This window comes from Enoplosus armatus, chromosome 6, assembly GCF_043641665.1.
Source record: "Enoplosus armatus isolate fEnoArm2 chromosome 6, fEnoArm2.hap1, whole genome shotgun sequence".
NCBI lineage: Eukaryota > Metazoa > Chordata > Actinopteri > Centrarchiformes > Enoplosidae > Enoplosus > Enoplosus armatus.
The window spans coordinates 2,259,119-2,274,117 of NC_092185.1; the positions used below are offsets into that span (position 1 = coordinate 2,259,119).

At 41.5% G+C, this 14,999-nt stretch overlaps 1 protein-coding gene across 1 annotated transcript in view; it reads left to right on the forward strand.

Moving 5' to 3' along the window:
- The window catches only part of plekha7a (pleckstrin homology domain containing, family A member 7a), a 108,209-nt gene that overhangs the window by 56,764 nt on the left and 36,446 nt on the right, over positions 1-14,999 (forward strand). The window contains exon 5 of the mRNA XM_070907631.1: positions 11,752-11,869. Coding sequence (XP_070763732.1) covers positions 11,752-11,869 — 118 coding nt within the window. The remainder of the gene's footprint in view (positions 1-11,751; positions 11,870-14,999) is intronic.

Below are 14,999 nucleotides of genomic sequence, written 5' to 3' on the forward strand. Positions count from 1 at the left end.
ACACCTGCATCTTTGTTTTTTGTACATTTTTGTATATATTTTATCCATTTAGTTCAATGAACACAAATAAGTTCAATTTAATTCAATGTTCTTTTCATTTTGATGTACACGGTACTTGACTGATACAAAATGTGGACTTGTCCCTCCAGAGAATCGATGAAGGATGGATGCAGCTAGTGATGAAGGATGGATGCAGCTAGTGTTGGAGGCGAACATTAAAGATGACACGTGGATGCAGTTTTTACTTCGGGCTTTCAATTGATCGAAAAGCAGTGAATTATGCAAATGAAGTCGCAGAAAGGTTTAAGATGGATACTCAAGTGTAATAATTTCTCATTTTGTTGCCGACTCCATTGTGTCTGGCTGCCACAGGGGCAATGCTAGCATAAGTTTTTTATTTTCAGTGAAGATTGTTCCTCACATGTGGGCAGGAGGTGTGTTTCTGTCTGACACTGTCCGCAGATGCACGCCTGCTCGTGTCGTCATGTCTTTTATATCCTGCTGTATTCTACAGTAGTCGCTCACTGAGCTTCCTCATCTCTCCCAGTCTCACTCCCACTGGTTTTTCTGATGCCTCTGCACTTTCTCTCTGCCACTCACCATTCTTGCTTTCCTTTCTTTTTCCTTCCCCTCTTTCTCCCCCACTCCCCCTCATTATGTGTCTCTCTCTCTCCCTCATTTTAATCCATCTCTCCATTCTAGACGAGGAAGGGACCAGGTTACATTTTCCTTGCTGTGTTCTGATGGATCTGTCTTATTAGCAGCTGCGTGGGCGTGAAGCAGGCCTGTCCAAGCCACTATGATAATGTGCCAGTGCAGCACACACACACACACACACACACACTTCAGTCATTTGTGTGTGTATGTGTGGTTATGAAAATAGATGGATTCTGCTCGGGATAGTAGGAATCAGTGGTTTATAGGATGTGCACAGCCGAGTACCATCAGCAGCGCCGAAGTACCAACTCCATACTCACAGTAAAGAACGTCCTTGAGGGTAATACAGACACACCAGTTGCACACACACACACACACATACACACACATACACACATATACACACACATACACATATTGACTGAAGAAGTTTCATGAAAAAAGTTCCAGATTAAAGATTAAATAATCCCCTGGTCACTCGCAAAGCGACTGAAAAATTCTAATTGATCAGACTCATTGGCTGAAAATATAGCACCTGTTCTATATTTAATTGGATCCTGTTATTCTTTTGTTTTATATATGTATATATGTATATATGTATATATATATATGCATTCAAAGATGTTTAATGAAGATGTTGAACTGTCTTGGGGTACTTTTTCAAAAATCAATGCTTTTTTAACTAAAACCTTTGGGCTAACTTGAGTAACAACTGCACTTTTATGCGTTTTAAAGTTCTCTTGGTTTTATTTTTGAACAGAATCTTAAAATCTTTTCCCATGGTATGGTTGTCTTTGATTCATAGAAGATACCAAAACAGTTGCGTAAGCTTGTTTTTAAGAAGCCTAGTTTTGTCTGTGAAGTATTCTGTAAACCTCGAATGAACTGAAAGTGCACTCGCTAAGTTAATGGCACATTAACAGTATGTCCAAACTGATGTATAAATTTAACAAAATATTTTTATGCAGATGAAAGTTACTTAAAAATCCCTGTAAAACTTTGTTTTTTAGTTTAGTTTTTTATATTTCTGTTTGTGTACAGATTTAACAAACAAGATACATATGTTAATGAGTGCGCTTTAGAGGTAGGCAGATGTTTTTACTTTAGAGTTAGGAGGCTAGCTGTCGCCCCCTGTTTCCAGTCTTTGTGCTAAGCTAAGCTAATTGCCTCCTGACTCTAGCTCCATAGTTAATGCATGAACATAAGAGTGATGTTGATATTCTCATCTAACTCTCTGCAAGAAAGCGGCAAACTATTTCTTTTAAGATGAAATGTGAATGGAGTGCTGTTTTGTAAATAAGACTGTTGGCCTTGATTCGCTCATAGAGGAGTTACTGATTTGTAGTATTTGAGTCAACAGCATGGATTGTAAACACATCAGGGGCCTTCATTCAGTTAAATAAGTGGGATTGCTCGAGACTACTTCTTTTAATCACTGCACATCTGTGCCAGTAATCGTTAAATCCAATGACCTTTGGTGTGTTATTGCTATTTGGTTTTAGTTTAATATTTCTAATTGCCCTTCACCATCAAAAAATATTCCTTTTTTCCTTTTCTGATGCAGTAATCATCCTCATCGAATGATAATGTTAGTATTATGAGTTACATGTTTGGTTGAAATTCCTCTCATCTAGTTGCAATGTCCAGTTCAAGACAAAGATCATGTAAATACCATTTATGTATGTAGGCTGGGATTATATACCCACCTTCTGTTAGCTGTGAAGCCTAATTATCCAATTACCATCGCACCGCTGTGAACAATACAAGGAAAACTATTTCAGCTGCTGCCCCGGGCACTATCCAAAGCATCTCCTGTGCCGCTATTTAAGGCTTTTTATGAGGCCGCACGAGGCACCCGAGGTTCTCGCTGAGGCCAAAGCTCTTTTGTAAACCTTTATATTCATCCAAGGATGGAGTTTTGCTCATCTCAGCTGGTCTTTTTCCAGCATCACCGTGTTTCACATTCATATACTGACACACACATTCATACCTTATACTGTCGGCCACCGAGCCTCTCAGCTGGAGCAGAGCTGACCTTTTAGATTACTGCCACCCTGTCAACGCCACATGCTGGCACGCTAGTTGTGGAGTTCATTGGAGCTCAGACTCTGGTATATATCTGTCACCTGCATCAGCAAGGCTTTTTTTTTCTTTTTTTTAATGTCAATGTCAACTTTGATGGAGGCATCAGCTCACAGGCCATCAAAGCAGAGTTGAAACTCCATCTGAGAGCGTTATTAGCAGCAGGGTGTGTGTGTGTGTGTGTGTGTTTGGAGGCCGGCGTCAGCGGGCCTGCTCACCAGGAGTTATCGCGGATTAAAGTGGCTGAAGTGTCAGGACTTTACAGCTCCTAGGAGTACCTTATCGGCTCTTATTTTGGCAGCAGGAGAGATGGAATAACTTCCTTGGCTGCTGCTGTCTGGGTTCTCAGTATCTGTCTACATCTGAAGTGTGTCTGAGTCTATTCGCACCACGTCTTTCTGTCTTCCCTCTTGTCATCAGCTCTAGGGGTGATGGCAAACCTGGAAACTATTGGAATGAAAAGGTTGTGTTTTAATAGTTTAAGAAAACAAATTGACATGTCTTCAGTGTGTTCCCAGACTTTACTGATAATCCTAATCAAGACATTTACCCCGACTTTTTCATTTCCTTTGTTGTTGCATGGCATTATCTCCTGTTTGTCATAAACTAGTCTAGATTTCAAGACCAATTTTAGAGCAAAATCCTATTTTCTCGTAAACGTTCGTATTGTTTAACCCATCCATGGTCGTTTTTGCTCTTTAAGCTCTCCCATTTTTCTGGTAGAAGTTCAGAACTGATTTAACGTGCATGTACTGTATCTGGGGAATAAGACTCATCTTTTGGGTCAACTTTTGTCGACCTTTCAGAAGAATTCCTGGCTGTCGTGTCTTTCCCGTTGTCACATGTGTTTCCTCCCTGTCCCTCTTCATGTTCTTCAGAAACCTCTTCTGATTTTTCTCTTGTTGTCCACGTGTTTTCTTTTGTCTCTTCCCCTGCTCATTGATATGGGATCTGGTGGTTTAAGGGAAGCTATGGCAGCAATGTGATGAGTGCACACATGGTGCTTCGCCAGGGGTGCAGCATGGCAATGCTTTGGTTGACTGTTGCCATGGCAGCAGTGTGGAATTGAAACAGTGGGACACAGTTGTGGATGGAAGTGTGGATGGGCAAAGAGTATTCAAAACACGGTCAGGAGATTTAAACTTGATTGATTTAGCCGCTTGTTTTTTTTGATAATCTTACATTTGGTTCATAAGTACGCTTATTTCCCACCATCACAACACCTTCAATAAATGGTTAATCATTTTAGGACAAATGGTTTATTTATTTGGTCTTTCTGAGAGTGAAATGAAAGGGGGGAGTCTGTGTGTGTTTAGCCTAGCTTAGCATGAAGACTAGAAGCGGGGGGAAACTGCTAGCCATGCTCTGTCCATTAAAAAACAAACAGAAAATGCCTACAAACACGTCTAAAGCTGGCTCATTGTACAATCTAGTTCACTTTTTGTTTTTCATACGTTGTCATAGAGGTGTTTGAAACACCTCACAGTATAGTGTCGTCCAGTACAACACCACCTTCAACTGTGACCTCAGTAATAAACGTATCATTCAATTTACGCTATTCCAACAATGTCAACAAAAAGGGAACATTATAAACTTCATAAAGGTAGAATTTATGGCAGTTATTATTGTACAGGTGTACCTAATAATATGTTTTTTTTACCTATACATAAATAGAAATGTCAATTTGTAATATTGGGCGGAGTCGAATGCTGTAACTGTATATACACTTTATTCATCCACCCTTTACTTCAGACACAGAGTTTCCAGCTATGTGGAGGTCTTCGTGCTGCCAAAACAATTGACAAACAAAACTAACAAGCAAAAAAGAAGAAGACTTTATATCATACAGCATGAGACAATTTAGCCCCATCAACATCACAGAGGAGGATCACGTTGAATGAATTGACTGAATTTTGGAGAAACAACGTTTAAGATGGAAAATGGAGATGCAGATGGACGTGAGCTGTTCTTCTCAACATGTTTAGAAGAAAGTTTTTAGCTTTGTCTTGACATAAAATTGGGAGGAAATTGGGTTTAACAATGTGTCAGTGCTAAAATAATAATCTCCATTCTCTGTTTGAGGACCGAGTTGCTGTGTTTTTCTCTCAGATAATTTTTTGTAACATTTCTGAATATTTAGTTGTGCAGAATTCAGGCTGTTTGATGAGAGTCTGTCTGCCTTTAAAAGCCAGCCGTGCCTGTGTGGGCTGCCAGCGCTGCTGGTTTCTGACATATTTTGTTGCAGTTGTATGTGTGTTTTATGTGTAGCTGTGGTTGTGGGAGTTTGCCAAGTGTCTTAAGTGACTTTTTCTTGTTTTTTCATGAGAGGTGTCATTAAAATACAGGAAACGTTTTGTGGTAAAATGTCAGAATCCTTCCGACAATTACTTTTCCTGTGTGATTAAATCTCCTTCTTGGCCTCTTTGTTCACAACATGGCTGCCTTTTCCTCCCACAGATATAAAAAGAGGAGGCGAACCGCTTTCCTACTGATGAGCAGCCAATAAATGCCCTCCAACCCATACTGTAGTTTCACTCTTGACTCATGCAGTGAGATAAATATGCACCATTTTTAAATCTGGGTTCCTGCCCTGTCATACGCTCACTGGGCCACTAAGTGCCCGTCTTAAGTGTTGGTCCTTGAAGGTTATTTAGTCGCCTTTTTTTTCTCCGCACAGTAATTTGCGTCCGAGATGGAGAAGAGCCGTGTACATTTCCAGCGAGGCCAGAAGGAAAATGGCGTGTTTGCATTCCCTGACAGATTTCACAGAATCTGAACGACGTGTTTGTGTTTGAGTCATCATTAGTGATATTTGGTCCCATGATTGATGTAGTTTTTAATGATGGGCTGTGAGTAAGAGGCTTGCACGGTTTATTTTTGAAGCTTTTGAAGTCACTTCAAAGGATTGTCTTTGGGTTGGGGGTGAAACAACAGCCCAGTGCATTTTGGGTAGATGAGTTGATTTCTCTGAAGTGATTCCATCTCTACATCACCTCCTTCCATTGGTGGAAAGGGAAGTGTTATTAAAAGAGTGATCCAGTGATTCAGTATTGCACCTCCATAAAATGGGGGACAAGAGACAGATGAAAAAAGAATAAGTCAAAATTGAAGCAGCAGAGGCTGAGATATAGATTTTGATTTGTTATTAATCCCCCATCTGTATTGAAGTGCAATGCTAAATTACTAGAGAACCCTTTTAATAACGCTTCACTGAAGGATGACAACTCATTAGCATCTTTCATTACCTCCAGTTTGCATTACAGATTGGAGGTGTGGGGTTAGGAATTATAAGTCTCAAGCCCAAACTGAGATAACCCTGATGAAATCATCTTTCGAATTAGGAAAGCTCCTCCAGAGCCAGAAGATACAAGAAGCAGTTCAGCATATTTGATGAAGTTTATGTACTAGGTTTTGGGTAAGTACTCCTTGTGATGAGCAAACTGAACAAAGTGTAAAATCAGTGGTGAGCAGATGTGCTCTCCTCCTGCCGTCAGTCACCAGCCAGAGGTGGAACGCAATGAAATCTACGTCACTGTTTGTCTCTCTCTCATCGGCAGTCGCATCCACGCTCAAAGATTGGTAGGTTTCGTTTGTAATTGCTGATCTTCGTGATTATTTTTTGTTCATTACGCAGCTTTGTCGACGCCCTTAATTCTGATTAGCCAGAGGTGTTTTATTCTGGAGTAACAGACTGCTGCTGCAAATCTAAGTTTTAAACATGTTGTTGATCTCTAAACAGAAGAACCAGTGACTCAGCATGCCGATTTATTTTTACCATGTGACATGTAGACATACAGTAGATAGAAACAGGTCAATCATTCACAGGTCAAGCAGTCCGTTTAAACTGGCCTTAACTTGTGCGGTTGTGCGAATAGCCTAAAGGTCAGAATAGTTGGATCGTAATGGTTTGATAGATTGAGTAAAAAGACCAACTGGGAAATGAAGCGAATAAAGCTTTGGCCCCCTCAGCTACTGAAATCAGCGTGCCCATGAGCAAAGCACTTGTCTGATTGAATTATGTCTTACAGTGTAACCGCAAGCTTGTTGGGGCGTATGTTAGTACATGGACGTAGCTCGAACAGTATGTGTGGACTGAACTGGTAAGAAATTAAACTGATACTGTTATCTGTAAGGGAGCCTAAAAATGTGTAAGTGTAATGACAATCAACTTAAGTTCGGATGTGAAATAATTATTTCATCACATTTGGACACAGCACACAAACAGTTTGAAATCATATACAAAGAACAGATAACATTTAAAGTAGTTTGTCTACATCTATCAGTAGACAGGAAGAGACACTGCGGAATAAGAAGTACTTTGACAGGTGTAAATGGTAATAGGTTACGCTTCTGATGTTGCTGTTGGCAACGTAGCCATTTAATCCAAATACGACTGATGTCCAGCGACAGATTTCATCTAAAATGTCACAGTACAAATATATGAAATCATCACCATAAATCAATAGTGAGATGAACACTTCTTTTCTATCTGCTCCTCTTTCATAATAAAAGCACTCAATGGAACAGCCAGAACAGTGACACCATCCTGATGGAGCTGCAGCACAACATGTTCAGTGGAGTGCGACAGTCTCCTTTCATGTGGTCTCTCGAGAAGTACTCCGTCTCTTCATCTTTCCCCTGTTTTCTCTTTTTCTCCGTCCTCTCGATTAAATTAGCTCAGTTCGATTCAAAGAGGCTCTTTGGCTTGGCGAGAATCCTGAACAGTTTTAAAACCAGCAAGTAGACTGCAAAGACCGTAAAATGTAGGTAATGAACTACAAGCAGATGAAATATCTAATGTTATTTAGCTTTCCCTCTCTGCCTTATAGCTTTCTCTCAGACCCTTTTTGTGCCTTTTACTTCTCCGTTTGCTGCAGAGACGTAAACAGATTACCACCGGCGACCTCGTCCTCTCTGGGCATTTGAAGTAAATAAGTGGGTTGTGTTCCCTGGGACCTCCAGGAGCTTTGTTACGTATGGATTAATTCACAGAAAAGAGAGGTCAAACCTTTCTCCTAGCCTACACTCAAATGCCAAATTGCGTCCCTTAAGACTCGAGTCTCAGGAGCTTCTCCCTGATCTGTTTCATCTTGAGTGAAGTCGACTGAACTTCTGTAGAAATCCGTAGAATCTGTGTCCTTTATGGCGGATAGACGGATTGAGCCTTGAGTACTTCACCGCAGAGAAAGTTATGGTTTCATTTGTCTGGTTTTTGAATATTTCTGTGAAGAAATCAAGCGCTCTTTTACTTCTCTCTGCTGATTTCTTTTCTCGTTCAACAAGGTCATAAACACTCTTGTTGTTCTCTTGGTCTTCAGTTGCTTTTACCTTTCAGCAGCCTCTTTCAGATGGTGGCATAGCAAAAAGCTGAATAAAATGACAAAATTGCACAAAATCCCCCAAAAGAAAGATGTTTTGGTAAAGTAATTATACACTGAACGTGTTGTTATTGGCCAGTGGAGTGGTTCAGTTTTATTGCACAAAAAGCCACAAAGTGCTGTCCATGTTTTCATCTCTGAGAGCTTAAATTATAACCAACATTAGCTCTTAATCAAAGAACAATGACTTTCCCTGATACCAATCTTTTTTTTAAAAATCTGTTCTATGTATAATCTTTCCAGTGAATACATTTTGACTTTGGCTTTGATGAAAATGCAACTAATTTACATTTTTATAGTTCCTGACCTTTCAAAAGTTTGCATGAAATTCTCTTGACAGCAGAATGAAAACAGAGCTAATGTCTCTCTCTCTCTCTCTCTCTCTCTCTCAACCCACCCACATCACATTCGAGAGATTTACATTCTGCATCTGTGGACAGAAGTTGGTAATGTACTGAATCTGGTGGCTGTGTTGGTGCGTCACAGTGCAGTGATATGGAGCGCTGAGATGAGAGTGCATTCGGTGGGTCGGTTTGTGTGAGAGAGGATGGCAACAACAGAAAAACAAAGAGAGACAAAGACAGAGAAAGAAAAAGTGGAAGGAGACCAATGCTTTGACTAATTCCAGAAATATATGAAAATCAAACAAATCACGGCATCATTTGTTCTGGAAATGAGCAGCTCTCAGTTGCAGCGAAGCCTCCAAGACACACAGAAATAGAAATGTATGGATTTATTGCACAAAGACAGAGGGGTGTATGTCAGAGAGGAATATAGCGCTGGGTAATTAGGTTGGATTCTTGGATGGAAGGATGCATCACACTGCCAGTGTTTTCCCTTCTGAAACTAATCAGACAGATTTACACACACACACACTCTGGCTGGTGTCAGCCCGATGACAATAAAACATCCAGCGTGGAACGTCTCATCTGTCTCACCGCAGCAAGACAGCAGCCATAACGGGGCTGTCATCGTGCAAAGACAGTGTAGCCGGCAAGCAGGCAGTCACGTTGTGTGTGTAGTCTGTTTTTTTTTTTAAACCTGCACTGCAAAATGTCAACCGTCAGATGTGATATTTAGATGTCACTCACAGTAAACTGGTAGCGCTGCAGCATATTCTTCATTATTCTTTGTTTGGATCCTCATTAGCTTCTACAAACTTGTTGCTGGCGTTCCAGGGTTACATATAGAAACAAATAAAAATAAAAAATAAAAATGAGCAGCAATTTAAAATCCACGCAGCATAAATCAAACAAGCAAAGGGCAGAACACACCAAAGGTAAGCTTGAGAAAATGATCTGTCAAGTCAGACACTTAACGAAAAACACGGTAAGCTGCTTTACTTCAGAGGTCTGTATTTTCCTGATCACGTCCCAATATCCCAATAAGCTTTCTGAAAGGAACTTTCTAGTGTGCCACTAATTATAGAGAAAATAGGAATCTACTTGAAACAACTGCTCCAGTTAAACCGCATATTATTTGTGTTTTCATTGACATTCATTTGAAATCAATGGAAAATGAATCAAACATTGTGTCTATTTTGTGTTATTAGTACTAATTTGAATAGTTTTCGGAGGAAATTATTAGGAAAATACAGACCCATCAAATAAAGAAGTGAAGATGGAGAAACTCGACTCATCAGTTGAGTGTAGCTGCACTCATAAGACATATATTTGTCATTTCAGTTGATATTGTTGATGCGCTTACTTGACGGACGAACAAACTCTGAGTCCATAAACTCAAACACATGGACATTTATTCCAATTATCAGAAACGAGTTAACACACAACTCACATTAAGGGGGTCGCGCACTCTGGTTTTACCGAACTCAGCAGAAAGAAGTGATTGATTATTGGTAACTTGCTGTTGAAGCTGTGAGAAAACACCGTACCTCAGAGATTTAAATGATATCAAAATGACCAAACAAAAGTCAGCACGTGAAATATTGTGTCTTATTGACTAACAAACATGAGCAACACTGTGCAGTTGTGGAAGCTGTGGAGCTGTGGTCACGGGAAGGATGATACTTGACCTCATGCGGTATCTGTATCCTTGGCAACGGATAAAACATGCTGCCTGTCTGGAACAATAAATAAGATCTCCAGTGAGTGCTGCTTTTCTTCTTTTTGAAAATGATGGCGAAACAACGGCTTAATAATCATGGAAAAAGACTGCAGACAAGAAGATCTGTTTGTGTTCTACTGTAGCAGGTTAGTCTGTTGATGCCGCCGTGAGCTGTGCAAATAAATCAATGCATGTATGTGGAGCACCTGTTGAGATACAGTCGAAACCCTGAAGAGAAAGATTCAAAACCTGAACTCAGACCTGTGTTTAGTATCACATGTATGACGCAAAACCAGGTTCTTTAGTGTCTTAAATTGTCGTGTTTTTTCTGCTTCAGCGTGAGTCATTAAACCATTGTACTGAATGTTTTCAGAAAAGTCTGGATGTCAGAGACTCATTCATTCATAGTCCTCTTATCAAAGATGAAGTAGGTCTGCAGCTCTTTGTTCCTCCTGGTCTGGACTGATGATGAAGGTTCACTTCTGAATTAGTTAATCACACACTCTCCGGTGTCTGGTTTGAGCCCAGGCTCTTGTCACATGTCAGCCCTCCCTGTATCTCGCCATAGTTTCTGTTTCTCTCTCTCTGAGGTACAAAAAGCTTCCCATCAAAATCTGTGTTGTGTAGTTTACATCGGGATTAAAGACTGGTGGTAATTTATCTTCTTGAAGTACACAGTTACGTAACATAATCTGCTGCTGTGTGCACTTTTATTCTTCTGCTCTGAAGCTGGTTTGTAGCTTCCTGTTGTGAAACTGTGTCATGTAAGGTAATAAATCTGTGCTAACCAGAGGGTACAAAGGGAAAATAGATGTTGTATGTATGCACGCACACACACACACACACACACACACACACACACACACACACACACACACACACACACACACACACACACACACACACACACACACACACACACACACACACACACATAGAGAGAGAGGAGGGAGTTTATTGGGTGGGGAGGGGGGGAGAAAATGTAGGACATCCTGTCTTTGGGTCATTCAGCTGCCTCAGTGTCAGATGTTGGCTGGTTTACACACACACACACACACACACACACACACACACACACACACACACACACACACACACACACACACACACACACACACACACACACGACCTGTACTAGGCCTCTAGCACCTCCAGGAAAAATGATCTATCCAGATTCCTCCTCCTCTTCACTTCAGCACACCTCCTCAATGTCTTATTTATTTTGCATTCTTAGTTACTTTACTTGAGTTTTTTAGCTGATGATGATGATGATGATGAGCTGTTTCTTGAAAATAGACTAGTCCAATAAAGCAGAGTGAAGGCAAAGATCAGAGACACCACACCCTGAGTGGCTGTCGTGCTGCATAATAAGCCTAAGAAAGTGTGAGACAATGTTCGGACCAGTGAAACCTCCTCATCAACACTATATCAGGTGTGTTTACCTGTGTGTGTGTGTGTGTGTGTGTGTGTGTGTGTGTGTGTGTGTGTGTGTGTGTGTGTGTGTGTGTGTGTGTGTGTGTGTGTGTGTGTGTGTGTGTGTGTGTGTGTGTGTGTGTGTGTTCTTGTCCAGGCCGCAGGGTGCTCGCATGATGTCCAAACACGCGGGTGAGCAGCTCTCCAGCACCACCGTCAGCGAGGCCTCCACCGCCGTCACCTCCTCCACCGTGGACACCACCTCTGCCTCCAAGGTGGGTCAGTGTGTATGTGTGTGTGTGCTTCAGTGTCTTTTTTTCTGCAGGGTTGGTGTGTGTGTGTGTGTGTGTCTGCCTGCATGTGGAAATGTGCACATTTTGATAAAGTTCTGTTAAATCAGTGTTGTAGAACTGTACTCACATGAGTAAAACACAGTGAGTGTTACTCGCTAGTTTAAATTACAACGTATTATTCTACTAGAAAACTCTTCTCTATGATCCTGTCAGGTCCACCACTTTTCCACACTGTCACGTAGTCGTCGTTGCTCGATACCCAAGTCAGCTAGAGCAGAACAAGTTTAAATTCCTCCACCTCCAAGCAGGAGTGCAGAGATTAGAGTCGTATCTGTCTCTAGAGAATAATGTACGATAGAAAATCACAAACAAAGCTGTTGAGCTGGATATAAAGATGAAAAGTGTTCAGTCTTGGTTTAAAAAGACAGAATAGAGCAGAGGGAAGTTAATTTTCTTTTAAACAGAGTTCTTCTTTTTCACTTTGTCCACCCCTGGCCATGAAAACGTCTGAAACCTTTAGGTCTGTCTTTGATAGATCAGCTTCTTCTGCCTGTTTGCCTCCATAAAGAAATGTCCTTCCAGGAGAACAAATACACACAATGCAAACTTCAAAACACGGACTGACTTGTTGGCTGACATTCATCGTTTTGATGTGTGAAGTTAAATAGACTAATGCAGTAACTGATGGCAAACTGTCAAACACATGAGCCGGAGCGCAGCCTCGTCTTCGGACTCTGACAGTCTCTGTCCTGAAGCTGACAGGTGCTTCATAGTCTGCTGAGGCCTTTAGGCCGGCAAACACCGTCTCCTTTAAAGTAGTGACTTAACATGCACTTTTAACATTTATGTCTTTGTTTTGCTTTTGTTTAACCACAATATGCTTAAATTATTACGTCCAACTATCTTTTCCTACTCTTTTCCGTGTTCAGATGAGATCTACAGTATATGAATGTAGTAGTAGTAGTAGTAGTAGTAGTAGTAGTAGTAGTAGTAGTAGTAGTAGTAGTGGCCACTGACTGACCTGGTTAGCAGCAGTGTTTTGCTGACTCGTGCCAGTTACATTAACATTTCACCTATTGCTGTCGACATTCCCAACAGCCTCAGCTGTTCTGTGTTATCAGTGCTTATTAGCAAATGTTAGCATGCTAACATGCAAAAAAGTATACCTGCTAAACATCAACGTGTGAGCATGCTGATGTTAGCATTTAGCTCCAAGCACCAGTGTGCTTCAGTACAGCCTCACAGAGCCGCTAGCATGGCTCTAGACTCTGGCTGTGTACCACATTAATGATGGTTTTAATGAACTGCATTAGAATAAAAGGGAAAATCCTCCATCTCTGTTCCTCTTTTTTACTTCTTTTCTGGCCTTGTTTGTGTATCCGTGGGCTTTTCTGGCTGCATTCACATCTAAAATGCTGTTCATGTCAGATTTGCTCACATCTACTCTGGAAAAACAACCCACACACACGCCAATATCAGCTGGTAGTGATGTCGGAGAGACGTGTGAAGAGTGACAATAAAACAAGACACAATTAAATTTGTTTTGGAGCCCGTACTTCTTTTCCCTCCTGGTTGTCCTTCAAGCTGTCATTGGCTCAGGCAACGTGCTGCAGCCGCCAGAATTATCCTCGAAGCGATTCAGCATCAGCAATGCTGCTTCCAAATGCAGATCTCATGTAGGTTACATTCTTTGTGATCTGCTTTTGTGCAACAGATAGGAACTTGGAAAGCCGCTCTTTCTGTCTTGGTTATTCATTTTCTCTCCTTTTCCTGGCCTCACTCTCTCTCACTCTCACGGTCGCTTTTATTTCTTTCACTCCCTTTCCTTCCTCGCATGCACATACACAGCTCCACAGCGGTGTGAAATCTCATCCTGCCCCATCAACAGGTGCCGTAGGGCTAAGATTGAACACGTGTCGTGGGGTGCGGAACAGAGATGACAGGGCATCCATCACCACGGCCCGTCACCAGCTCCACACCCCGTGTTTTCCTGGCATGCGGCCCTCCCAGGTGCTCCGGCTCATCACCCCTGCCATCCAACAGCAGAAGCCTCATTCTGACGAGAAAAACTCTTAACAGAAGAATCTCGTGACAGAGGAAAGATGAGTCATTCGTGTCCCCCTTGCGTAGCACACCGCCATCAAGAAATTAATCCAATGAGTCGCATCCATTCCGCCTGTGACGAAACATCAGAGGGAGCGCCGTGACAGAAATCATCGCATTTCTTCCGCGAGTTATGTGTCACAATTCTCCTTTGAGAACTTGTGTTCTGTCGCTGGATGCATATTTAGTGATGTTGTTCATAACCAGTCTGCACAGCTTCTTTGGGATTCATCAAAGTCCGTGTCATTTAGGAGGCCCCGCCGTTTCTTAGTTTGCAGTTATGAATGTGTGCAGCTTCATCAGTTCCCTGCCTCAGCCTTCTGCGCTCTTTAACTTCAAAACACATACCACAACAAATGATATGTCTATGTTTCATTGGACAGTGATTGGTTAAAAGAGGTCTCTGATTTGAGTGAGTGACACTCCCCCTGAGCTTCAGCCATTCAGGTAACACTCCTACCTCCTAATGCAGGAAATGTACTTCAGTATGACAATACACGTTTAACCGTAATCCTTCAGGTGATTTTGGTCTTTCTGTTATTCTGGTTTTACATTTTTTGGTGCGAGAGCTTTCCCACTAGCAGCACGCTGTAGATTCACACCGTAAAACATGGTGACAAGTGCAAAGCTGGTGGAGATCAACAGGAGGAGACTATTCGTGTTGAGCAGCTCACATTTGAAAAGGGATATTACTTTGCTCATCACTTTCCGCTCCTGACTCCAACCTTTAAATTCTTGAATGAAGTTGCCTTTAAGTCACACTAGTGACAGTGTCCGTCCACCACGGACTGAAATATCACCTATCAGATGGATCGCCATCAGTTTTGGACAGACATTCATGGTGCCCAGAGGATGAATCCTAATGACTTTGGTGATTCTCTGACTTTTCATCTGGCATCACCAGCAAGTCAAACCTTTCACCCACAGTATCCAGTAAAATATCCACAAGATGTAATTTACCAAAGACATGACACAAACATAAATGCCATATTTTCATCATTTACATCAT